Source organism: Monodon monoceros, unplaced genomic scaffold (genome assembly GCF_005190385.1).
Source record: "Monodon monoceros isolate NGI ecotype Baffin Bay Population unplaced genomic scaffold, NGI_Narwhal_1 Super_Scaffold_12, whole genome shotgun sequence".
Lineage (NCBI taxonomy): Eukaryota > Metazoa > Chordata > Mammalia > Artiodactyla > Monodontidae > Monodon > Monodon monoceros.
The window spans coordinates 123,848,298-123,875,196 of NW_021703768.1; the positions used below are offsets into that span (position 1 = coordinate 123,848,298).

A 26,899-nucleotide genomic window follows, 5' to 3' on the forward strand; every position below is an offset into this window, starting at 1 on the left:
GCTTCTGATCAGGTCTTGAAAGAGGGCATATCTAGGAAGCTATCAGCCAAACTGAGCTCCACAAGTAAAGCCTCCTAGAAAAGACTGCTCCCCACTCCAAGGGTGCAGCAAGGACAGAGCTCTGAGCTGCAGATAAACACATCAGGTCCAAGGGAGAGTGAGAAGGGAGGACAGCTGATGCCAAGACACTGGGGGCAGTGGAGATAGTCAGGGCCAGGCCACGTGGAACCTTGAGCACCATGGTCTGGGTTTTATTCCAAGTGCAACCGATTTTTGAGCTGGGGAATGACTTGATCTGACTTACACTTTAAAAGGATCCCTCTGCTTATGCATGGAGAAATGACCTGATGGTTGGCAAAGTGGAAGCACTGAGACCATTGGAGGGTTCCTGCAGTAAGGTGATGGAGGCTCAGCTAGGGTGGTGGCAGGGATGAAAAATGGTGAGAAGTGGCTGGATTAAAATTCTCTTTTAAAGGTAGGGCCCACTAAGTTACACAGCTATATAGCTGAGCTGGGCCTTAACCCCAATACCTGCTGGAAACAAAGCCCGGCCACCTCTTAACTTGATTGTGTCTTCTCACTGATAAAGTCCAAGTAAGTTTAACCCATATGTTTTAGAAATGATAGACCACACAACCTTAAAACAGGGAGGGCACAGCTGCAAGAGAGCCATCCACATTCAATATTTCAAGTACCTTCTGTTTCCCATATCATAACAAGTGGTTTTACCAGCAGCTCAAGTTCATTTAATTTTTTTTTGATTGATTACATATTTATCAGGTCTTATTGTTGAAAACACTTCTAAAATAAGTAATTGTAAAACTCTGGCACAGTTTCCACCTCCCCTCATGTTACAGATACACGGGTCTGGTTTCCTGCTTTAGCAAATGTGACCCAGCACACGTAACTGATTCTCCTCTGATGGGTCAGATTTCTTTGGGGCCTGGGGCCCATCACTATGAACATTCATCCTTCATTATGTGTAGCTGTCCACTTTGACGTGTGAAGGTATAAGCCACTGGGAAGACTCTGCAGTAGACCTCAAATACCTTGATTATCTTTTAAAATGTCCCTGATCTCCATTTTTACCCTAAAATCAAGGGCCAAGTATTTCCTGTTCAATCGATTAAGTGGATTCCAGGTGATTGAGACTTCAGAGTATATTTTTTCTCTTCCTAACTTTAAGCAACTTGATAACAATGGTTACTAAACCGCTTGGGTTAACTTCAGTGTAGTGGGTGAGGGTTTTAAAGTCAGACAAGGAGATGGATTTGGACCTAACACCACTCACTTAGCTAATAAATACGAAACTTTAGATAAGTTAAATTTCTGAGCCTCAGTTTCTTCATCTGTAAAGTGGAACTAATAATAACTATACCTTAGGCATGTTATAAGCATGAAATGAGATGCCATATATAAAAATATGATTGAAAATCAAGTTAGTATGGGCTTTGGCATGGCATTATTTCTTAGAAATACTAATTACCTGGGTTTCCCTTTTCTATTCATTGAGAACTTCCCCGGTTTGAAGTTTTGAATTTTAAATGTCTTTGTTCTTAACTTCTCCCCCATATTAGTTTGCAGCTGCCACAACAAACTGTCCCAGACTGGTTGTCTTAAACAACAGAAATTTGTTTTCTCACAGTTCTGGAGGCTAGAACTCCAACGTCAAGGTGTCGGCAGGGTTGGTTCCTTCTGAGGCCACTGTCCTTGGCTTGTAGATGGCCAGCTTCACCTCCCTGGGTCCTCACACGGTCTCTCTTCTGTGTGTGTCTGTGTCCTAATTTCTTCTCATAAGACACCAGTCGTACTGGATCGGGGCCCACTCTTAATGACCTTATTTAACTTAATTACCCCTTTAAAGACCCTATTTCCAAATACAGTCATATTCTGAGGTACTAGGGGGTTAAAACTTCAACACATGAATTTTGAATGGACACATATCTGCCCATAACACCCACCCCCTCACATTTTCCCCCCGGGGGGGAAAAAAATTGTGAGAAAAGCAGTGAGCCAGAGCAAGGGAAATGAGTCCTTTGCCTCATGTTCTTAAAAACTATTTTGCTGTGTGACCTTTGGCAAATTATCTTCCCTCTTTGGCCCACTTTTTTTTTTTTTTTTTTGCTGTACGCTGGCCTCTCACTGTTGTGGCCTCTCCCGTTGCGGAGCACAGGCTCCGGACGCGCAGGCTCAGCGGCCATGGCTCATGGGCCCAGCCGCTCCGTAGCATGTGGGATCTTCCCGGACCGGGGCACGAACCCGTGTCCCCTGCATCGGCAGGCGGACTCCCAACCACTTACGCCACCAGGGAAGCCCTTGTTTTTCTTAATCATTAAAATGAGAGGGTTGCAATAATGGATCGCTTATTTCTCTTCCTGCCCTTAACTGAGCAAAGCTAGGTTGGATTCTCACAGCAAGGAATCTGAGATAGAGCATGCAATGAAATAACTGGAATCAAAGCACAACAAAACAAAACAAAAACATGCCTTCTTTATGGAATAAACCTAGGATGAATTTTTCTAGAAGCAGAGGATTACATTCAATTGGTTTAAAATGTTTTAGTTTGCTTAAAGCCCTTTCTCTCTGTAAGGCCGTAATTTAAACCAACTTAGTTGGATAAACCAGAAACCCCATTCTGAATTTATCAATATCCCCAAACAAAGTAATCTCATCAAGATATGGGGCACAGATTGGCTTGGAGGGAAAGAGTGTATGACTTCAAACAAAGGTCTCCTTGAAAGAATTAAGGGGGAAAAAACTTAAAAACAAACGCACATACACACAGAAAATGTGAAATTAAAACCAGCTCCCAAGCTTACAGGTTAAGCCATTAAGGCGAGGGAGGGGAAAAAGGAATGGGCATATTTCCTCTCCAGCTGTGCAGCTTTTGGTCCTAAGACACTGTGTACCTCCAGAAATGTCAACAGCCTCAGCAAGACAGGGAGGCGAGCAAGGGTGGTGGTGAAGGAACAAATGTGCTCACTGGAGAGCAGGAGAAAACAAAGACGGAAAGCAGAGTTTTCCCTGGAAAATGGCAAGACTGCTAGAGCAAGTGGAGTGATGACAAGAATATAAGACTAAGATTAAAGATATTAGGACTCAAATCAGAGTCTGATACTCACAAGCTGAGCAACTGTGGGCAAGTTACTCAACTTCTCATCCTGGGGTAGCTTTTAATTTAACTTCAGCTAAAAAACAGTAACTGAAAACACACCCACCATTTCATTTTTGCTGTTAGTACCAAGATCTCGGAAACAACCAAAAAAGTCAAACGCAATGGAATTAATTGAAGCACTGGGATAATATGTATGTATTTAAAATTACGATATGTAAAAACAGACTTGCCATATGATCCAGCAATCCCACTCCTGGGCATATACCTAGATAAAACTGTAATTCAAGATGATACGCACCCCAATGTTCATTGCAGCACTATTCACAAGATATGGAAACAACCTAAATGTCCATCGACAGATGAATGGATAAAGAATATGTGGTATATATATACCATGGAATACTACTCAGCCATACAAAAAAGAATGAAATAATGCCATTTGCAGGAATATGGATGGACTTAGAGATTATCACACTTTGTGAAATAAGTCAGAAAGAAAGACAAATACCATATGATATCACTTATATATGGAATCTAAAATATGACACAAATGAACCTATCTACAAAACAGAAACAGACTCACCGACATAGAGAACAGACTTGTGTTTGCCAAGCAGCGGGAGAGTGGGGGAGGGGTGGATTATGAGTTTGGGATTAGCAGATGCAAATTATTATATGTAGGATGTATAAACAAAAAGGTCCTATTGTATAGCACAGGGATCTATATTCGATATCCTGTGATAAATCATAATGGAAAAGAATATAAAAAAGAATGTATATATATATATAACTGAAACACTTTGCTGTACAGCAAAAATTAACACAACCTTGTAAATCAACTATACTTCAATTTAAAAAAAGAATAAAATTATGCTATGAAAGAATATTTAAAACATGGAAAGATGTCATAATATATTATGGAATGAAAAGCGGGACATAAAATAGCATGAACAATATGCCATTCTATTTTAATAAACAGCATATATCGTAGGAAGAAAAAATTTTATTTTATTTTTTAATTATTTTTGTTGTTGTTGTTTGGTTGTTTTGCAGTACGCGAGCCTCTCACTGTTGTGGCCTCTCCCATTGCGGAGCACAGGCTCCGGACGCGCAGGCTCAGCGGCCATGGCTCACGGGCCCAGCCGCTCCGCGGCATGTGGGGTCTTCCCGGACCGGGGCACGAACCCGCGTCCCGTGCATCGGCAGGCGGACTCTCAACCACTGCGCCACCAGGGAAGCCCAAAAATTTTAGATGGGTATACTCAAACTTTACAATGACTATCACTGAATGATTTCACTGTAGCCTATTTTTATTGTCCTCATTTTTTTTTTTTTTTTTGGTAAATATTTCTACAACCATCGTGGGTTTTTTTTGGTTTTGGGTTGTTGTTTTTTTTTTGTAATTGGAAAAAAATGCCTACTCACTTGTAAATTTCAGTATCCTATAGTAAACCAGTCAGTTGAAAAAGCCCTAATTCAGTCAGTCTCAAATTGGGACTTGGGTTTCAGTTTCCTCATCTGTAAGGGGTAAGGGGAGACTAGACTGAAAAATTCTTTAAGGAGCTTCTGATTCCATGAGTTTTACAAAGCCCCATCAAGTCAAAACCTCAGTGGAATCTTGCTTAGGATTTATTCAAGAAGCTGGGGAGGCCAGCGTGGGATATAGAATGAGGAAGTGGCATTCAAATCCACCTGAAGAAGAAGCCCTCGTTGGTATTTTTTGCTAATTCAACTCAAATAGCCTTGGGTGCTGGGCATGGTGGGCACCTCCCTGGCAAGCTGGCTCTGAAAGTACAACAGTGTGGAGCTGCTCCTGGCGTTCCTGGAAGCAAGGCTGCTCCGAGGGGAAAGCAGGAGAGCTTCCTGAACCAGGCAGGGCTCCCGAGTCCAACCCCATGCAGACCAGGGCACCAATAGGCTGTGCTTCCCATCTGCCATAACCTGACCCTCATGCCCCACTGGAAACAGGTGTGGAGGAGGACTTAATCCTGGACTTAAGTGAACTCCAATTTGGACCAATGTCTCATGACCCCAGAGGTGCAAGAAGATAAAAGAAGGTAGACTTTAAGGTAGCACCGTAGAGTCGCGTTAAGAATGTGGTTCTGAGTCAGTATGAAGTTTGGTTCCACCACTGAAAGGCTTGTGTGATCGTAGGCCAATTTCCTGATCTCTCGAAGTTTCCTCATCAATAAAATGGGAAGACCTAGTTGGAAAGCCAACTACCTAATTGAGTGGTTTTCAGGACTGCATGAGATAAGGGAAAAAAAGCACTTAATAAATGATAAATACATGTTAATTCTTATCATTATTTTAGATGCTTCTGCGACAAGCATCACATTGCTAGGCAAAGAGACGGTGGTCAATAAAATATTCAATCAAAAATAGAAAAAAGGTATTATTATACATGATTAATTATATAAGACACATTTTAATACACATAGTACTTTAAATGCAATATTTTAAGCTCCATGAATATATTTAATTCTCCCCTTTGTCTTCCCTTATAGATGCTCCCCTTAAAAAGATCTAGCGAGTATTATTACACTTAGAGTATTGAGACCATCAACTGTATAGTTTACAGACAGAAATGAGCTTGGTAAAATGTGCTTGAACTGTCCCCATCCCTCAAACCAAAAATGAATTTTAGAATAAAAGCTAATAACAGAATAGCTGCAAGCCCAGAGAAAGCTGACAGACGCAATAGGATGAGGGGCCGGAAATCTCTGGGAAAACACACACACAAGCACAAAAACATTCCATTTTAAAATGGCCAACACTACTTGAGAAATGAGAAGGAACTACAGGCTGCTCCTCAGCCAAGCCTTCTGAAAGGTGGAGTTCGCCGTGCAAATGCATACTAGGCTATCTACTGGCTGCTAACAACTGGAATGACTTGTGGTTTCTGGGTAAAGGCAGAAAGCCCAGAAGATCAGTTAAGATCTCTGTTAGATCCTGGTTCAGTCATGTAGTTTTCTCTATTTGAAAGAGGACATAAAGGTCTCCATTAACTCTTTTAAATCATTTGCAGTAAGAGAAACGATGAATCTGTTTGCAAGTAAGAAGTACCCAGGTAGGCCCCTGAAAGAGGTTGAAAATGAGGCCAGATGCAGAATTTGGAAGAAGGAGAGGAGTGGAGGCCTGAGAAGGAAGAAGTACAAACGATGGATGGATAGACTCCCTGGCACATCTGCCCCAGTCAGGTCCTGGACTACAGTTAACTCTGACTGGTCTGCTAAAGCGCTGTCATGTTTCTCTTCGCCCAGGGATCCCATGCTGGTTTCTTAGAGCCAAGCCTTATCTCTTAAAAGTGAATATTCTAGAAAGTTGTCAGTGAAAGTCAGGATGACGTAGAAGCCAAATGTACACACGTTCTGATCATCTGATCATTTTCTCGTTTGCAATTATTCCTGCAAGGTAAATGTTAAATAAATGTACCCATTCATTCAACAAATGTTTACAGAGGGCTTACTATGTGCCAGCCAAAGGCTACGTGCCGGAGATTCAGTGGCCGTGAAACAAAAATGCATCCCTACCTCATGGAGCATCCATGGCATTATTTGGCCTTTGGGGGGAAGTTATTTCCATCGCATGGGAGCCACCGCATTTCAAAGACTGGCAAAAGCAAGTGAAAAGAGCTTGCGGAGCATCTATAGACTCGGAGCTGTTCCCTGTTGGTTTGCTTGTTTGTTTGACCAGTCTAGATTTGGGGCAACTGCTGCTTTTGTGCCATTATCAATGGTAGCCTTATCCAGAAGAGACACTGTACGTTCCAGCGAATGAATCGTGCTATTATTTTAATAATACTCGTTTAATACTAAAGCTCTGCTAAGGAAAAAACCTATCAAACATCATTATTCCATTGCTCTCTTGCACAGAGCCTATTAACCAAGTCTACTCTCTGAATGAGAAAAAGGCTAGGATTTTAAGAGTAAAAAACAACCAAAGACCCTTATATCCAACACAGATGTTGGCTGGTCCCACTGAGCTTAAGCCAACAACTACTGCCCTCATCCATTTTCTCACTGCTCTCTCTTCCCTTATGCGGAGGGACCAGAACTCCTCTCTGCAAGTTTGGAACATAGTACAGAGAGCTGACCATGATCTCAGGAGAAAATAGAAGACAAAATAAAGGCTCACAGGGTCATTTGCACTGGCAGGGACTCGCGGATTATCTAGTTCAATGCCCACATTTGTCTGATGCAGAATCTGAGAGGGATAATAAGGGGTTTGCCCAGAGTCACACATAAATTAGAGGCAAGGGCAGGCCTGAACCGCAATGTGCCAACACTCCATCCAGGGCGCTCTTCCTTTCCCTGTGTCATCAAACAAGAGGGCTCCTTTGCTCTACCTGTCAGAGGAACCCCTCTCTTAAAAAATAAAATCTCATTTTATCCTTCATAGCTCACTGTCCAGCCTGTCCATAGAAAAAAGACTAACTTAGCCAAGAGAATTGTGCCCTTTAGTTCCAGATGTTCCCGTTCGTTCCTGGACCATTCCCGAGCAGAGCTCCCCCATCTGGCTTAGAGCGCTGGGTGTGTCCTCTGTTCCTCGGCCTGGCTGAAGGAGAACAGAGAGCCTGGCTCGTTCTACGTCTGGGAAGAGGACAGGGACAGAGAGTGAGAAGGGGCCTTGGGCCCAGATCTGCACTTATGCAAGGCAGAAAAACAGCATCTGCATTTCCACCCTGAACACACACATGCTCCTGGGGAAAAGAGCCAGAAGCTAACTCAGACAGCTGGCAGAGCAATGCACGACCCACTATTAGAAGGACATGGGCTCAGTCGTTCCAGTGGTGATGTGATAAGGTTTGACCTGACCATTCCCACTCCTTCCACCCTGTGAACACTGGCCCCCTTTTTCGAGCTAACAGGTCTGGCTAGCTGACGGCAAGGGGGTGGGGACAGTCACCTGTGAGTATGGAATTACTGCTTTCCTACCTATGAAACCAACTCATCTCTGGAGGGATCAATGCCAGGATCTTACTTTTGCAGCTGTGTGACTTTTGTCAAGTTACTTAATCTCTCTGAGCCTCTATCCAGAACACAGAATGATGGTTAACCATTATAGCTATAGGAGCTGTCATGAGTCAAATGAGATAACCCATGTGATTTGCGCTAAGGCTCTCGATAAATGGTAGTGATAAATAATAGCTCCACTATCCTTACTCCAAGCACTGAGTCCCCTGTAATCTAGTTAACAGAAGAAATGTTCCCCCAGAGAAGTCATTTTTACACTAGACTCCACATACAGACTAGGGCCAAAGAAGAGGCCAAGTTGAGGGGCTCACCCTATTCCACCAAATTATTTTTTTGGTCTATTTCATATATTGAAACAGATACATATTGAATTTTATGAAAGGGAGATTTCACAGTAGAAGAGTCTGAAAACAGAGGAGCCTATCTCTCTGGGTTGTCCAGGGTCCTTCTCATTTGTTTCCCTCCGGCTACAGAAAATAGGAGAAAAGGTAAAGAAGAGCATTGATTTGAGGAGGGTGTGGCCAGGGCCCAGTCCAGTCCTCCGATTAGCATCCATTCCAGGAGGTCATGGCATATTTACATTTCCAGTCCCTTTAGGATTAGAAGCAGTGATTTAATCAAAGAGAGGTACATTTACCTCCTAGGGAGGCATTCCAACTGTTGTAAATATTTTGTGATTTTTCAAATATAATAAGCAGACATAAACAGTTCTATGAAATATGTCAATGGGTAAAGAAGAGAGGGCCCTTTAGGATATGAAGAGTTTCTTGGTTCTTTTCCAAATCATTTTTTTCTCCCTAACTAAGGAGAAAGGACAGAGAAAAGGCCATTCAACAGTGAGTTGTGAAGAAACTGCTAGAAAGGGTATCCATAATCTGCGGTCAGTCTAGGCTAGAAGCTGATTAGGCCCGAAAGCAATATAGTTCAACTGAATAAGGAAAATGCCCTTTCTTTAGGTTAAGGGAGAGTCTCTGTATCCAAGTCCAAAGGTAGTCTAATGGCCTCGTTAGCGTGTCAGAAATTAAAAACAAGCATAATTCTGAGAAACACTGTAAAATAACTAAAGCAGGAAAAAACAGAGTTTTTATATAACATTGTGTTAATTTTTGTTTGGGTTAGAAAACCTGTATTAAAACATTGATCCCTAAGTAGCCTCTTCCTACTTCAGACCTTTGTCAAGTCCTCCTTTATTAATTTCCACATTCCAAAGTAGTTAAGATTTTATAAATAAATCAGTGTTTCCTATCTTGCATACATTCGGGGTTCAGAGACCACGGTCCACAGTCGCTCCTTCATCTGAGCCTTTCAACATCCCGGTGAGATAACGAGGGAGGATTTTTATTTATAAACTGACAGTTCTACTACACAGACTTGAATCCTCTCAGGAAATCTATTCCTCCAGAATTCCCCCAAGTGCCCAGCTGGCTTCGTCACAGCTACTAATAGTCAGAGCTCTCTTTATCCACCTGAGGCATTTTGCTAGTGTTTGAGCAAGAGGAATAACCTGGCTGCGAATCACCACAGACCTGTTCAAAAAATAAAGTAACAAACACACACCCCAGGCAGGGCTTGAGCTGAGGTTTCTATGATCAGATATCTAAGATGCTTCCCATTCCTAAGTCTTTGATATTTTTCCTCTGTCTTTTCTCTGGAATTTCCCTTCCAAGATGCCTTACACAGATCAAGCTGGCTTTGGGTGACACCTCTTCTTTTGGTCTCCCAAACTCTGGACCTCCATCTCCTAATATCTGCTCCCGATCCAAAGTGACACCTACTGAAGCAAAAGGAAGGCACAGGTCCAGGGAAGGAGTTGCACTGTCCCTTCCCCAGGTTCTAGTCTAGTTCAAGGCCCCCAGTTCAGAGATCTGGGTTTTCCTCCAGTTCACATAGCTCCTTTACTTCTCCTCCCAAGTGAAAAATTCCCATGGCACCCACAATGCTCACAATCACACCCTTCAAATGAGATCACAGCGCCCTGACTACGTACCCTAAGACCAAACTCTCCAGGTCGTGTTCTGGACAGAGGATGGTGTCTTCCAGCAATCCTAAACATCACACACATACACCCCAACTTTCAGTGTGGCAGAAACGCATGAGCTGCAAGATAGTATTTACAGAAATCCAACTGGTATTTGCCAAAAGCCAGTTCTCGGTGATTTGTCTGCTAGAGGGAATTCTGGAGCTCTTTATCCACAGCTTTCAAAATTTCCACTGCAGGTACCTCTGGGAAGCAGCTGAGGCTGTGAAGTCAGACAAGACTTGTGTTGGATTTCCAGCTTTGCCTCAAATCCTCAGTGTGCAACTCTGGATAACTGACTTCATCGATCTAGGTCTCAATTTCCTGAACTGTAAAATGGGCTTTTGCAGAGACCCTGCTAAGAGAATACATGTAAAGCACTGGAGCCTAAGTGTTAGATCTCCACCCACTCTTGCAGTCAGCTTCAAGTCGTAGCTTATCTCAGAAGAATACAATGACTTGCCAAACTTTCTACCTGCAGAATTGAGATGGTCAGCTACCATCCCCCAAGTTTACATTTATTCGATGTAAACAGTAAGAGACACCATGTTATAGGATCTAAACCATTTGCCCTACTAACACCACATAATAGCGATGGTATGGGCAGAGCCACCAAGACCAGTGCGGTGGTGAGGGACATGCACTTTAATTTCCATCAGGTGTGGAGGCTTGAGTCCTTCCTCGAACACTTATTATATCTATGACCCCGGGCAGAAGCAAAGAATCCATACAATAGAGATAACTCTAGTACCTCTCAGACAGTGTTGATTTGAGGGATTAGATGAAACAATGCACATAAGGCACAATACTTGACACAAAATAAACACTCAGTAGGTGTGAGCTGTTCTTAGTAGGAACAATTTTTAATTCATTTATTGATTTAACCAATCATCACTAGGCATCTATGTGCCACGCACTGTGTGAGACAGAGGAGACAGAGGTGGATGACAATACCAGGTCCCTGCTCTGATTGGCTGGGCCACCCAAACTGCTGTCTCTGCCATTTAGAAGCAAGGGCTAGTGTTGGGGTAAGGACATGCAGATTACTCAGGTAGGTGACCTGAGAACAATAAGATCTGAGGCCTGAGCTACTCCCAGGGAAAGCCCCAGCCAATTCTACCAGCGACAGAGAAACCAATAAACACAGGGTAGTAGGAAGGCTTTACTCTCAGGAGGGCAGCAAAAAGAGGTAGAAGGAAAAGCAGAAGATAAGCAAACAAAACCTTACTGTGTCCCCCAAATTGTGCCTGTGAGGCAAAGGTACTCAGCAAGAAAGACTGCCCCCATCGGTCCCCAGATTACAGTGACATTCCAGCTACTGGGTGGGGCAGTTCACAGACCGGAATGGAGAGAGGATAGGAAACTTATCTCAAATTCCATAATCTTACCATTTTAAAAAACGGACTAGAATTGACAGCATGAGACATATGTTCTATTTAGATCTTTAATCATATTTTCTGTATATATAGACCTGTGTCCGTATTTTTATGTTTTTAGCTATACCTAGGAAGGGTATCTCACCCCTGGTAGTATGTAGATAACCGTAATCATCTATGGACCTGCAAATGTACAAAAATTAAAACACTGTTTTGTTCTAAAATAGAATTCTTGTTCAAGGAAATACAAAAACAAAGCATGAGAAAAATCAACAAATGGATTCCTTGCCCCCAAGGACCCACACTCCCATCCTGCCATGTCCCTCTGCCTCTCCCCAGCCCATACCCCTCTCAACAATGAATGCAAGTCAGGCCGGCTGGAAGAAATTCACAGCCACCGTCCATTCCCGTCACAGCTGCCGAAGGCACAGCCTCAGCTTCAAGGCAGAGGCTGCTATGCAGCACCACGCCCCACACGCAGAGAAAGGATGGAAGCAGCACTGAAAATGAAGGATGCACCCCAGGGAAGACCATTCAAGTGGGAACAAAAGGGAGCCCCCTGCAAACCTGGCCCTGGGACTAGGGCCCAGCCACACTTACAGGGGCTTCTAAGGCTGTTATCATATGGGCTAAATTTCTGTATATTTCCTTAAAGGTGGCTTAAGTGATACCTAGAAGAATGGGCATGGCTCTCAATGCCATAGCACAGGCTGAATCCATAAGAAGAACCATTGCAGTCTTCAGACTGGGAAGAAAAAAATAATCTGTTCTCTGCTTATCCCAAACAGGAGAACTGGCAAATGCACACTAGATATAAAGCAAGTGGCATACATGCAACATAACTTCCACACATCATAGCATGAGAGCTGAGGCTCATCTCTCCTGAGTTAGAGAAATAAGTATAAAAATTAAGCTTTTGTCTCAATCAGCTTTTAAAAAAAATAATACCATCCACAGCTCTTTGCAAAGACAATTGGCACTGAGAAAATACTGTGTATTATAAAAGACTCACTATGCTTTTACAATAATGTGAAGTCAGTGATATCAGGCAGTGGTCAAGGAGGATGGGCTTAAACCCAATGCCTCTACCTGGCAAAAGGATCCCTACCCATCCCAACTCTATCCCCCTGGGGAGTGTTGCTTCCCTAGGAGCAAGTGGACAGCAGGTAGGGGTGGGGCACGCTTGTGTCCGGTGAAGCTCAGGTGCATGAAAAAGGTAGGGTACTGCCATAGAAATAAACCACTTGACAATAAAGTGCACTAGAGGCAAGAACAGCTTCCTCCTGCCTGCAGAGGGGAAGGTCCTGCACTGCAATCAGGTTGCTCCAAGCCTAACCCAGCAAGTGCAAAGACACTCATGCCCACAGCAAAACCTAGTGGATCCCGGCAAATGAACTACAGTAGCAGGTACAGCACTGCCCTAGGGCAGCTGCAGAGCCTCCCAGGGGCCAGCTGATCACTTCCTTTGTTCGTCTTGCAAAGATGGAGTAGCCACCCATTCCCCCACTACACACACACACACACACACACACACACACACACACACCCCATTCACTACAGACAAAGCACAACCGCACTGCTTCGTGCTCAACTAACAAATGACAGTGGGTTTTCTGTTGTTTTTGTCTTGCCCCCTTTTTGAAAATGCCCATTCCAGCCTGTCGTATGTCCCTTCCATTCGAGGCGTCATTTCAGCGCAACCTGGAGGAATCCCGCAGCAGGGAGCGGTATTCCGCCGCGAGAGCTGTTTGCTGGACGCCAGCGAAGATGAGGCTTCTGTACCTGATTATGGCACATCTCCTCTCCACCCCGCCCTAGACGCTCGCCCAGCGCATCTGACACCCGCCGGCCGCGGGAGGCTCGGCTTTGCACACAATGGCAGTTGGACACGGCATGCACACAGCGTGCGCTGCCACCGCAAACTAAAATCTGCTCTAAAAACTCAGCCTTTTCTTGGGATGAGGGGGAGAAATGACAGGAAAAATGTAAATGCATCAAGGGCAAAAAAAAGTTGGTCATTCTCACTACAGCCACATTAGCTGTCGAGTCCGAGTATGATGCACCGAAATATGAACTGGGGTGAATACAAGCAAGGAGTGGCCAAGGTGAAGACGGATGTCCAGGCATCCCATCACCGTCGCGGGGTGGTAGGGTCGGGGGGTGGGGGCGGGGAGCCACGGGGCTGGAGCTCAGAGAGGGGTGCGGTCGGGCTACCAAGTACCCCTGGGGAAAGGTGTCATCTCTCCATACCCCACCCCGCCCCGCCAAAAGGAACCTTCTACAAAAAACATACCTCGCCTGGGGCAGCACACACTGACGACCCAGGTGGCGCGGGGGTCCAGGGAGGGCCGAGACCCCTGTGTTATTTGGAAACTACCGGGTGGTGGGGAAGGAAGATAAATAATCCAAAGTTCTCCACGCCACTGTTTTGGTTTCCTCTTTGTTTGGTTTTCCCCAAATCCCAGGGTCGCTCCGTCTGGGTGGCGCCCCGCCGCGCCGGCCGGACTGACCACCGCTCTCCACACACCACCACCCCCGCCCCGGCCCCGGGCCCCCGTCCCTCCCCGGGTACCAGCCCAGGGAAGCCGGCGGGATCCAAGCCGCCCCCATCCGCGGTGCAGCCGGCCAGGAGCTAGCGAGCCACGGCGGCGTCCGACTTACCGTGATCCGCGGGATGTTCTTCTTGCCTTGGTAGGACATGGTGGCGGCGGTGGCTGCAGCAGCTGCCTCCCTCCCTCCTTCTTCTACTCCTGCTCGCCCGCGCCTTCCTCAGCGCACAGCGCCCCAAGATCAGGTGGAGCGAATGGTGCGCTGGCCGCGGCCGCCGCCTCCTCCTCTCGCCTCCGCCCCCCTCCCCAGCTCCCGCGGCGGCTGCCAGAGACAATAGTAAATCTCCCCGGTCCCCCTTTCACCCCCGACCCCCCCACACACACCCTCCTCCACTCGCGTTCACGCCCGGGCTTTTTTTTTTTTTTCCTTTCTTTTTCGGTGCCAGCTGGGACCCCGTAAGACAAGAATGGCTGATCCGCGACTCCTCCCTCTTCTCTCTTATCCCTATTGATTTTCCTCCTTGCATCTGCCTCACCCACTTTTTCTTCCTTTTTTTTTCTGGTGACTTGCGAGCGCAGCGGAGCCAGCCTGCTCCACCGCCACCAGGGGGCGCGAGGGACTGTTCAGGGCGGGGATGCTGCAGTCCCTGGTGTCGGCGGCAGAGAGGCACCAGCGTAGCCCTCCCGGCCCCGCCGCAGCCCGGGAAAGCGCCCACGCCTCCGACTTGCCCGTGGTCCGATTCCCCACCTTCCCCACCCTGGTTTCAGAAAGGAGACGGCTCTGGACTTCCCTCCCGGAACCCGCTCTCCTTCGCCACCGCGCGGGCTGGATGCGATGGCAGCTGCCTTTGTTATCGCGGAGGCCGAGCGCCGCCTCTGCTGGTCGCTGGGTGTGTAAACAGCCGCCGCGACCCCTTAGAAAGCCGAGAACTGGGCTGACTTTGTGCAGCCTGGCCGGCCGCTGCTATCCCGAAACCATGAAAATAGGCATCAGAAAATGCGAAGCAACCCCTCACTCTCGGACGGCAACGAGGGGCCACCGTGTCAGCTACCATCAGCCGTTCTCTGTATTGTAAAAATAATTCTCAAAATAATGTTTTAAAGGAACTCCACTGTCTGGCTCTCAGAACCGAAGGAAAAGCATTAACGCTGCTCCGTGAGTAAAGAGTAGAGAACACCTGTAGTGAGAAGCCAAACGCCCTGGCACATTACTGCGCAGCCGTGGGTTTTGTGAGCGATCTGGTGTGCGCTGTTCACAATGCCGAGTTTACTTTAGGCAGGGCTGATAGACAGAGATCAATGTGCTATGAGGAGCAAAAACATGACCTTTCGGTGCTGGAATATATTATCCTTTTGCTACCCGCTTCAAATAGAAGGCCAAGGGGGGTTATGTTTGGAGGAGCCACTGTGGCTCGGGGCTGAGGGATGGTCGGATGAGGGAGCTTTCTCAGCTCTCCTGAAAAAAATAATCCCAAATATACCACTTGGATAACAGCAACAACAAAAATGGCTTGCTATGCAAAAATTATAAAGCCCTCGCAAGACAAGTCTCCCACGACCACCACACCCCATTGTGGATCCTAATGCTCCCTAAATAGAAATTCTGTAGATATCACGGAGCATGACTAGGTCTGTGTTAGAGATCTTTAATTCACATTTCTCCAAAGCAGGCCACCGACCACACTTTGGGATATTTCCTCATTAACTTGAAGGCTTCCTTTGCAATAGAGAAGCTATAAAAGCATCCACAGAAAGAGGGTACAGAATACTCCAGCTTGGGCTTTCCATAAACCTGAAATGAACCAGCCTGGTCACATAATCAAACGGCAGACTAAGCCCCCCTGAAACACTCCTTCTCAAGTGAGTTAATCCAGCGGCTGGTTATTCATGGGTAACTAGACTGAATCCAGTCTTCACAGGAGAAGTCCACAGCATTCTCCACTTTATTTCTGTGATACTCTTGGAGGATGAATGCAAAGCAAAGGTCACCTCCCTGTACTCTTTTGCAAAGCACGGGGGGGGGGGCGGGGGGGAAAAGACTGACGCGAAAGGCACGCCCTAAACATTTTGCTTTGTTCTTAAAGCTTAAGTGCTGAGACCACTAGCCAAGAGTTGTGAAATTACAAAGCATTCTGGGGATTGGCATGCAAATGAGCAGGATTATATTTAGAACAGAGTAAAAAGAGAATTAACTACATACTATGCAACCCTGCAGAGGTCTCCCTGAATCTTTCCCATAGTTTTAACTGCTCCAATTTTATTTGAAGGGATCTTGCAAGTTCTTCTTAGGAAAAGCAAAAAATATGTAGGGGACATTTACAATCCTAAAGAAATACCACTGCCTTCCTTTTTTTAATTTCATGGGTTTGTCGAGTTTTTGTTTCCTTTCTTTGCATCCTAATTATCTCTTCTGTTACTGTCATTATAATCCAGAACACTCTCTACTAAATAGATTTATACCATATTTTTGATCACTTGATGATTTTGTGTGTGTCTGTTGTTTCAAATTACAAGACTTGGTTAATCTCTTTGAGGTCAGGCTTGCATGCAAGAAGCCATGCAGAATAGGACTTGTGATGTGTTTCTCTGGATCAGACTGCTGTGAAAAGCCATGCACAGGAATGCATAATAACCAGCTAATCGGTTCAAGCTGTTGCCATCAGCAGAAATGTACAACAAACACTGTTTTTTCCCTCTTTCATCCCCTTCAATCATCTTTCTCTTTCTTAAATCAAAATCAAGTGTCTAAGATGAGTTTGAAGAAAAAAAGCCTTCCTTGGCGGTGCCTTTCTTATTCAAGGAAAGAAGAAAGGCCGTGATCAACACAGGATTCCTCTGTGTCTGGCCAAGAGAGTGAGGAGTGGAAGCGGCATGGGTGTTTTCCACAGTAGAATGACTCTGAATGGTTTTCCTTGGATACACAGCAGTACTTGGCTTTAGATATCTCAGGAAACTATGAGAGAGGGAGAGGGAGACACTGAGCGACTTTATGGTCCCAAAGAAATTTAATTTTGGCCACCAAACCTACCACATCCATAGACTTCCCACACCTCAGTCAAGGCTACTTTATTCTAGTTGCTCAGACCAAAGGTTTGGCATCATCCAAACCTTGACTTCTCTCCTTCAGTCCAATCCAGTTTGCACTCCACATCCAATCTGTCAGGAAATACTATTGGTTCTGTCTTTTACATATATACACACTGTGATCTCTTCTCTCCATCTACAGAGCTTCTCTCTGTGTCCAGCCACCATCAGCTATCACCTGGACTACTGCAGTGACCTCCTAACTGGGCTCTCTTCTTCACTGTTATTCATTCATTCTCACAATACTCACACAGTATTTACCCTGTGCTACAGATGTCAATAATAATAATAATATCCTGGATCTCAGGGAGTTTATTTTATATCCTTATTCAAGAGAATACCATCTGTCACCTGTTAGCCCCCTTCTATGCTTTATTTATCTTCATAGTACTTTTTCACCACATAATATATTAATTTATTATTAAGTATTATCTTCCTTCTCATCCCTAGAATGTAAACTCCCTGAGGGCAGGGAATGTGTCTCTTTTATTCACTGCTGAGTCCTGAGTGTGTGAAATAGGGCCTTGCCCATAGAAACTGCTCAATTATTATTAGGTGAGTGAATGTAAGAATGTTTCAAACTGTGTCTGAAGAAAGGGATGGAATAAGAACTTTCCTGTAATTGAAGGGCATGTGGTAAGAATCTAGATTTAAGAATATTTATGCTTCTGTAAGCCTTCTTAGAGTTTCCTGATTCTAGATTTCAAAGCAAGTAAATTCAAAATGGTGAGGAATCACTTTGCTAATAGGATACAATCACAAAATTCCAAGGCAATACATGGGCCAAAGAATGACTCTGTAGAATAGATTTGGTACCTGAGCAGTGATTAGAGAGTTGTGGCTCGAAAGGACCTGCCATCAAAGTGTAAGAGAAGATCAATGGCCTTGTGTTCATTTAAAGAACTTCCTTTTTAAAAAAAATGAAGGAACTTCCCTGGTGGTGCAGTGGTTAAGAACCCATCTGCCAATGCAGGGGACATGGGTTTGATCCCTGGTCCGTGAAGATCCCACATGCCGCAGAACAACTAAGCCCAGGCGCCACAACTACTGAGCCTGTGCTCTAGAGCCAGTGAGCCACAACTATTGAGCCTGTGTGCCACAACTACTGAAGCCTGTGTGCCTAGAGCCCGTGCTCAAGAAGAGAACAAGAGAAGCCACTGCAATGAGAAGCCCGCACACTGCAATGAAGAGTAGCCCCTGCTCACCACAACTAGAGAAAGCCTGCCTGCAGCAGCAAAGACCCAACATAGCCAAAAATAAATTAATTAAATAAACTAATTAAAAATGAAAAAAATGATATTGAGTTCAGAAGGAAAACTATGGACTAGAATCCAGGATGGTATACTGTTTAAGGATCTGGACTTGGGAATAGAGGGACCTCTGCCACATTCCAATTCATCCAGCTCCTGTTTCTATGACTTTCAGCAGATTATCTCACCCTTCTGAGCCTTGGTTACCTCACCTCTAAAATGAGCATCTTATTACCTACCATACAGTGTTTTTGTGATGATTTATTAATTCATTCAACTAATATTTATTGAGTACCTATTATGGGTATCTAGGCACTAGGGATACAAATATTTGAATAAAATTGACAAAATCCCTGCCCTCTTGAAGCTTCCATTCTAGAGAAGGCATAAATCAAGAGTAAAAAGTTATATAGTGTTTTAAAAAGTATATAGCGTTTAAAATGGTGGCAAGTGCATTGGGGATAAATACAGCAGGGATGGGGAAATGAAAGTCATTCCAGTGTCTTGAGGATGGGCTGGAATTTTCCGTATCAGGGATCACAGAAGGTCTGGTGAGATGGCGGTTGCTTGAACCAAATCGTAACAGTGGAAGCAGTGCGAAATGGTCAGATATTGGATATGATTCAAGGTTAAGCCAGCAATATTTGCTGATGGATTTGACTGGGGTATGAGAAAAAGAGGAATCAAAGATTACACTAAATGTGTCGGCCTGAGCAACTCAAAAGATGAAGGTGAGATAGGGAAAATTGCGGGAGAAATGGGATTGGGGGGGGAAAGTCAGGAATATGCTTGTGGACCTTCCTATTAAACATCCAAGTGAAATGTTGAGCAACCAGCTAGATATTCGAGATTAGAAATCTAAGGGAACAGCTGGGCCAGAGATACAAATTTGGGAGCAGTCGATCTCTAGCTATCATATAAAGGAACAATGCTGGATGAGCTGACCAAGGACGTGAGTGGAGGTAGAGCTCTGAGATAAGTAAGAGCATCCTGAGGATAAAGGAAGAACCAGAAAAAGCATCAGAGACAGTGGTCAATGAGACAGTGGGGACACCATGAGAGTACAGTATTGTGAAGGTCAAGAAATAAAATTATTTCAAAAAAGAGAAAGTGTTCACATGCTGTTGAAAGGTCAAGGACGATGGGAAATGAGAGTTCATCAGTGCGTGAAATCACCAAGGACCTTGACCAGAGCACCTATAAAATGAGTATCTTCATACCCACCTCACAGTGGGGTAGTTTTGTATATGTGTAAGCAAGTATTAAATTATTCTGGTCAGATTTACTGCATACCTACCATGTGGGTATGTGTGCCAGAGCAGTCTTAATGAAGTTGTGGAGCTGAAATCTGATTGGAGCGTTTCCAAAAGAAAATCAAAGTGGAAACTGGAAACACCTAATACAGGCAACTCTTTCAAGGGTTTTTTTTTGTAAACGGGGACAAGGATATGGAGCAGTAACTAGCAGAGAAAGTAGAATCTAATATGAGGGAAATAGCACGGCTTATGCCAACGGGGCTGATTCAGAAAGAAGAGGAAACTTCACGATGCAGGAGAGAAATGGAACAACTGCTGTCGGGGTTCTTGAATAGACAACACAGGTGACATCTAGTGTTCAAATGGAGGGCTTCCCCTTAGCCAGGAGCAAGGACTGTTCCTCCTCGAGTAACTAAGGGGAAGAGTATACAGCACAGAGACAGGCAGCTAGGTCAAGTTCATGGTGGGAGTTTATGGCAGCTCTCTTCTGACTGCGTCTGTTTTCTCTGCCATCAGCTAAGACAGTCTGGGAGGGAAGGTACTGAACGTTAAGAGGGGAAAGGAGCTGGTATAAAATCAGTTTTTAGGAGATTCAAGGGGCTAGGGAAATACCGTGGGATTCCCTGGCAGCACTAAGGATTCCCCTCAGGGAGCGGCCATAAATTTAAAGAGAGACCCGTAAGCATGGTGTGGCTACGCCTCCAGTCATGTACCGCTGTATACATGCAGGCATGGAGTAGGCAGCGTGTGGACTTTCACAAGGGTTTTGCTAGATGAGTGCTGAGAAGGGAGAAAGAAACTCAAGGGAATTGAGGATAAACCGTGGGATCTAAGCTGGTTAAGAGGGAAGGGAGGGCACAAGTGTATATGGGGGTAAAGGACAGTGAACATATTGAAGATTAAATAAGATTATTCACGTAAAGCTCTTAGCACAAGGTTAATTAGACAGCAGCTATTCCTACCATTATCTTTAATGTTCTGATTATTATTTGCTGAACTCGTTTGTGTCCAGGACTATGTCTTATTTATCTTGGTAGTCTCCAGCTCTTTTATAAAGCTTGGAATAGAGGAGAATCAATGGGGGGAAATTAATTGAACAGAGGGGAAAGTCAAGAATATTCTGTCTTCCTTTTAACCTCAAAAATATCTAAAATAAGTGCTTAGTAATTCACACAGTTTTGACTATTAAAAACACTTTCTACTTTTTAAAAACAAATTTATACTTTGCTCTGTTGATACGGGTAAACGTTTCCCCCGGTCCTGATTTGAAGGATGAAGAAAAACATAGTCCCAAAACAAATACGGAAGAGTTTTGAAGGGGCAAAAGACATATACCAGGCTTTTGTGAAATATATAGGCTATTCTAATGTGAATAAACATTTCATCTCAGAACTTCCCATTAAGTCATTTGGATCCATTAATTTTACCTACATTTCAAACAAAGGAAATCCTAGTCGTGTACTTCCAGTGTCACAGAATGAAAATCAAAGTGGTGATTCACCTGCTATTATTAGATGTTTACATATTAAATACACAGAAATAACCTGACAAACAATCCTACCCTTGAAACACATAAGCCAAAAAAAGAAAAAAAAATACGATAGCCACAGGAAAGTACTCCCATGGGCTTATTCCAAAATCAAACTTATATCAGCATGAGCAAGGTATGCAATCCTACTTCTTCCTGGATGGACGTTCTCATTCATTTCCTCAGTAGAGAATGATTCTGCAGGCGCCTGGCCTCCTCCGCACAAAGCCTGGGAGGCCTCTTCAGGTTTTAAAGACAACTTAGTCCTGGAAATACTTTTACAGCACATTTACATCAAAGGCTGTCCATTCTGAGCCGCGCCTGGGGCAGGAAAGGGCTCTGCAGCAGATCCAGGATGCAAGTGCAAACAGCCCTGCCACTTCAGCCATAAGACCCAATAAACTCTACAGCACTGGAGGTATTTGTGGTGGGAAAAGCCACCACGTGAAGGTTATGCAGTCCCAACAGAAGTATCACAATTTACACTCTTAGGGCTCTGGAGTAAGAAAATTATGCACTATTTGAAAAATAGGTCCTTGAGTGCTATTGGGCCCTGGTAGAGATGGAGGGCTTGACCAGGGTCATGAAGTGGCCAGAAATGTCCATTATGAGCTGGGTTCTATCAGACCCACCACGTCACAAGACCAAGTTGGCCCAGCAGCAATTGATCCTGAGAAAGGCGTGGCCCTGTCTCCCATGTCATCCACTGCTGCTGCTCCGGTACCTTCCTGCTAGCACACACCTATGGCCCTGAGGATCAGCTGGTGGGGGAGGAAAACACCTGAGCCTGACTTCTAGATGCGATGGCTCGGCATCTAGATCACACTGAAAACACACCATGGCCACTTGACAGTCCCACCCAGGGGTGGTTTTGAAAGACAGTAGTGAAGAGCTCTCTTTCCGAATGTCCAGTTTCAGACAGTACAGCTAGCCATCCACTTTGGAAAGAACAGTGACTCAAGATTTTACATAATGTTGAGGAAGAAAAGTGGCTCAAGATTATACAGAGTGTTGAAGTATTCCTAGGAGGTAAGAGGAAGGATTAAAGATCAAGGAAAAGGTGGCCTTAGCTAGCAGCACGTGGTAGACCAGGGGAGTGGGCATAAAGAGTGAAGATATATGTATTGTATTTTAACGCCCTCCAGAGAGCATCCATCACGGAAGAGGCACTGAACGATGCGGCAGACAAAATGACTCAGTCAGCTGACATCGGCCACCCTCCATCAACAGTCACCCCAGTACTGGTTCAGTGAGCCCACGGATGGTGTAGACAAGACATGGTGACAGGGATAGAGGCCACACAGGGAACCAATACCCAGTCACCAGCGCTGATCCAGCTACTGGTGCTGTCAAACATCCATCCTGCCAGCAACACAGAGCAACACTTCCTCCCCAAGGTGGCACCATGCCTCAAAGATACACACAGCCCCTTGTGTAGACGACCTTAGACCCCTTTCACACTGGAAAGCACAGTGATTCACTTTTACAGAAACAAACACATATTCTAGATATGGATTTGCATCTCCTGTTGCTGTGGCCTCAGTCAACCCTATGTGAGGGCTTAAGGAGTGTTTGAGGCACTGGCATGGGATCCACATAGCAGCACACATCAGACCAAGGGGCTTGTTTAACAGCAAATGAGATGCAAGAAAGGCCACGTGACTGCAGGATCCACTAGCTATATCAAATACCACATCACCCTGAACCTGCCAACCTGAGCGAGGAGGAATGGCCTACTGAAGGCACAACTAAAGCACCATTCCAGAGACGACTCCCTGCAAGGATAAGGCACCACCCTCCAGGATGCACTGTGCGTTGTAAATCTGTGCCCTTTATAGGGTGCTGTGTTTCCAAAGGAAGAACACATGGATCCCAGAAACAAGGGGAAGAAGCAGGAGTGACCCCTTTTACCTTCACTGCCAGGGACCCAGTTGGGAAATATGTGTTTCCCATCCCTGCAACTCTGGATTGTTTAGTGTCTTTTCCCCAAAGGACAAGTGCTTCTACCAGGGGGCACAGCAAGAACTCTGCTGAACTACAAATTACAGCTGTTATAGGGCACCTTAGGCTCTTTGTGCTCAGGGACTAAACAGGCAAGAAGGAGAGTTGGCATCCTTCTGGGTAGGACCGTGAAGAGAAGGAGGAGATAGGGCTGCTATCGCACAATGGGGGCAGGGAGGGGTATGTCGGACACTCTTATGATCCACAGGGTTTCTTTCAGGTACAGCCTTGCCTGATCTTGATGGTAAATGAACAAGTACACCAGCTGTAACCTGAGATGGACATGGTGACCGGGGTCTCTTACCCCTCAGAGACGCAGGTCCATGTTCCAACACCAAGTACACCACCTGGACCAGCAGAGGAGCTCGCCGAGAGTGAAGGGAATCTAGAATGGTTAGGAGAGGACATTAATGAGTACTACCGTGGCCCTAAGAGCAGCTGTGGTAAAGAGGCCCTGAGACCCCCAAGAGAAGAGGCACACACAGATCCTGGAGTTTTTGCTCCCAGAAATTACACAAGGAGGTCAATCTGAGCAGAGCAAGGAGGCGTCTGCATAGACACAAGAATCTCCACCCAGCGCCCAGTTCAGAGCTGAAGGACTCAGCCCCTCAGGTGCTCTCAGCCCCTTCCTGGAAACTGCCCTTGTCTAAGGTACCCACTCCCGCAAGGGCAGCCTGATCCAGTAATTGCTAATGAGAGCATATAGAGGCCTGGCCTCCCAGGTACAAAAGGGCAACAACTCTAATGGATTATCCCAGTGTCAGACCTATAAGGTCAACTGAAGCCTTTGTTACGACCACATCACAGCTCAACTTCCCTCTCTGCCCAATGCTTCCTTTCCCTTCCCTTCCACAGATGTTGAGCCTAAGCACACTCCCTAATACGCTTCCTACATCTTATTCTTCTCAGAATTTTGCTTCCCAGGAAACCCAACCTGCAACAGTGAGGCTGGTATTAAATGAATATTTATGTGGAGTGACATTTTTTATTTAGCCAATGTTTTTTTTTTCTCTTTTTGCGGTACGCGGGCCTCTCACTGTTGTGGCCTCTCCCGTTGCGGAGCACAGGCTCCGGACACGCAGGCTCAGCGGCCATGGCTCACGGGCCCAGCCGCTCCGCGGCATGTGGGATCTTCCCAGACCGGGGCACGAACCCGTGTCCCCTGCACTGGCAGGCGGACTCTCAACCACTGTGCCACCAGGGAAGCCCAATTTAGCCAATATTTTTAAATGTATAAACTTCATATTCAAATTTAGATTTCTTTAAAAATTGGAAAACTTGGCAATTCTGGGCTCGTAGATACACAGTGTCGCCCGTCAGCTACAGCTGAACACTGGCTGCCCTTTGGAACAAACATGTATTCCCCAATTAGCTATAATGTCTGCTGCTTCCTCTTTCTTCAGGTAGGGTTGGCTTCCATGTTTTTATGCCACCTGCCTGGCTTAGAGTCACCTGAATTTCTGATATCCGACCATTGGAGACTGAGTTATTTAGGCATTATGGAATAGGAACTCTGTGTCTCAAAGGTGAGCGCTGCTCTTTCCCGAAGCAGACTTTGGTGCCCGTTCAGAACTGAGACAGCAGTGAGTTATCTCTGGGGAGCAACCTCCTCCCCAGCCCACCCTCACTCCACCCACATTGGGCCCTAAACCACAAGATTGAATCCTGGAACTGCCCAACCCTCTGCTAAAAGCCTGTTTGACAGCATGGGCTGGAGCCGCTGGATCTATGGTCACATGCAATCAGTTTCACCTTTGGGCTGAATGGAAACACATGTGATTGGATTCAGATCTCTCCGGGCCCAGCGCAACAGCTCACCCCCAGATGAGGGATGTGAGACTCACTCTTGGATGGAGGCTCAAAATAGCAAGCCAACCCCCAAGTGCAAGGCTGCAACCCCAGTTTATATTTCCCAGGTTTCCCATCCGCCTCCAGGAAGGGACTTTAGCTGCATGTCTTTTTTTTTTCCCCTCCGGTTTCCTGTACTCAGCTGTAGCAAAGGCTCCAGGGCCATAGGGCCTCATCAGCCTCTGGCTCCCTATCTTTTCAGACAAATAGGAATGGCAGAGACATATGCCTGAGGGTCTAGTCACAGGTTTTTCTGAGCAAATTCCCAAAGGAACAGTGGAGTGGAAAACAGGCTCCTCCCACACATCACTGGTATGTCAACGGATAAGCGCTTCTTACTTGGACGGGTCACCTGTGTGCACTGAATCCCAAGTGAAACCCTGGATTTCTGACCTCAAGACAAATGCTGACCTGGCTCCAGGCAGAGTGCTTGGTCACTTTTGAAGGTCCAGATACTCATTTTTTTATTGGAGACAGTGAACATAAGAGGCAGGAACCAGAGACTGAAATAGAGAAAAATTTAGGTTTTCTAAATTCATTTCAAATTAGCTGACTTTGGAATTAGCCTGAAAAACTTCTAAGCTTGCCTCATCTGTAAAATGGGTCAGTAGAAGAGCTGAGTGGATATGCTGACACATACATGTTCTTTCGAACATGAAAGAACAGGTCTGATAAAACAAACAGATGAGCGGATTCATTTAAAAGGAGTTGCTGGTGTGTATCTTTATGGCATAGAGTGACTAAAAGAACAGGTTTTGGAGTCCCTGTGACAGTGAGTGGGTAAAAAATGGAGAAGCCCTGACCAACCCAGACCCCAGTCAAATTCTACTCTTGCTTCCCTGCTGTAATCATACCAAAGTTGATAAGGACTGTCTGAATTTACAGTACAATATACTGAGCATCTTCCAAAAAGGTATGTATAATTAATACATACTTTTAAAAGTAACCAAGTCCTGTTTTCATGACTTCATAGCCACAAATAATTTCCAATGACCTCCAAAAACCCCAAAGTATTGCTGACAAGAGAGATGAACACATTTTGTTATTGACACCTGCCTAGTTTATACATTTCCTGGGGATTCTCTATAGCAAGAGAGAAAGTAATATATAACAAGATGGTGGTTAGTAGAATAATGGTTCTGTTGTAAGCTAATGCCACTGTGGAAGACAATTATTATAAACAGCCACATATCTTTGACTCGGCTTTAATTAAAGTTAAGATTGGGGCCACTCTCTTTTTTCTAAGCAGGAGCCCTGGAAATCACTTGTAGGGGTAGCTTTAAGGGAAACGGTTACTGAATATTTACACATTTACTAAACAATTTAAGGCGAATCTGTATTTAGTCTCTACTTTGTCAGCATAAAGTTGAGTTTCTCTCTAAATCCCTAAAGCTTCTGTAATGTTTTAATGCAAGGTCTCCTCACTTAAAACCTTGGGACTATGAAAGGTTCTCATGGGAAACTACTTTATCACAAACTTTGTTGTAAGAGATCCTACTCAGATAAAGGTAGAAACTACGTTTGCCACACAAGGCTGATTTGACTCATTCACTTTGTGATGACAGATTTACTATGGTCTTGTTAACTGACTTCTCATTAACTAGTATAAAAAGATGGTACCCTGGTGGCGCAGTGACTGAGAGTCCGCCTGCCGATGCAGGGGACACGGGTTCGTGCCCCGGTCTGGGAAGATCCCACATGCCACGGAGCGCCTGGGCCCGTGAGCCATGGCTGCTGAGCCTGCGCGTCCGGAGCCTGTGCTCCGCAACGGGAGAGGCCACAACAGTGAGAGGCCCGCGTACCGCAAAAAAAAAAAAAAAAGAAAAAAGATGGTAAAGGCTCTTAGAAGTGAGGAAAGTACGAATGACACTCATATGACATTTTTTTTCAAGTAAAATA

General features: G+C 45.1%; 1 protein-coding gene across 5 annotated transcripts in view; it reads right to left on the bottom strand.

Moving 5' to 3' along the window:
* DPYSL3 (dihydropyrimidinase like 3) overlaps positions 1–26,899 on the bottom strand; it is a 114,279-nt gene that overhangs the window by 52,799 nt on the left and 34,581 nt on the right. The window contains exon 1 of one of the 5 annotated variants that reach the window (XM_029217757.1): positions 23,457–23,530. The exons of 2 other annotated variants lie outside the window; for them this stretch is intronic. Coding sequence is in view for 2 of the 3 variants with exons in the window: in XM_029217754.1 (XP_029073587.1) it covers positions 10,079–10,153 (75 nt within the window). In the remaining variant the exon portion in view is untranslated. Of the gene's footprint in view, positions 1–10,078; positions 10,158–14,145; positions 14,357–23,456; positions 23,531–26,899 lie in introns of those variants that run through there. 2 more of the 5 variants (XM_029217754.1, XM_029217755.1) reach the window with 2 other exon arrangements.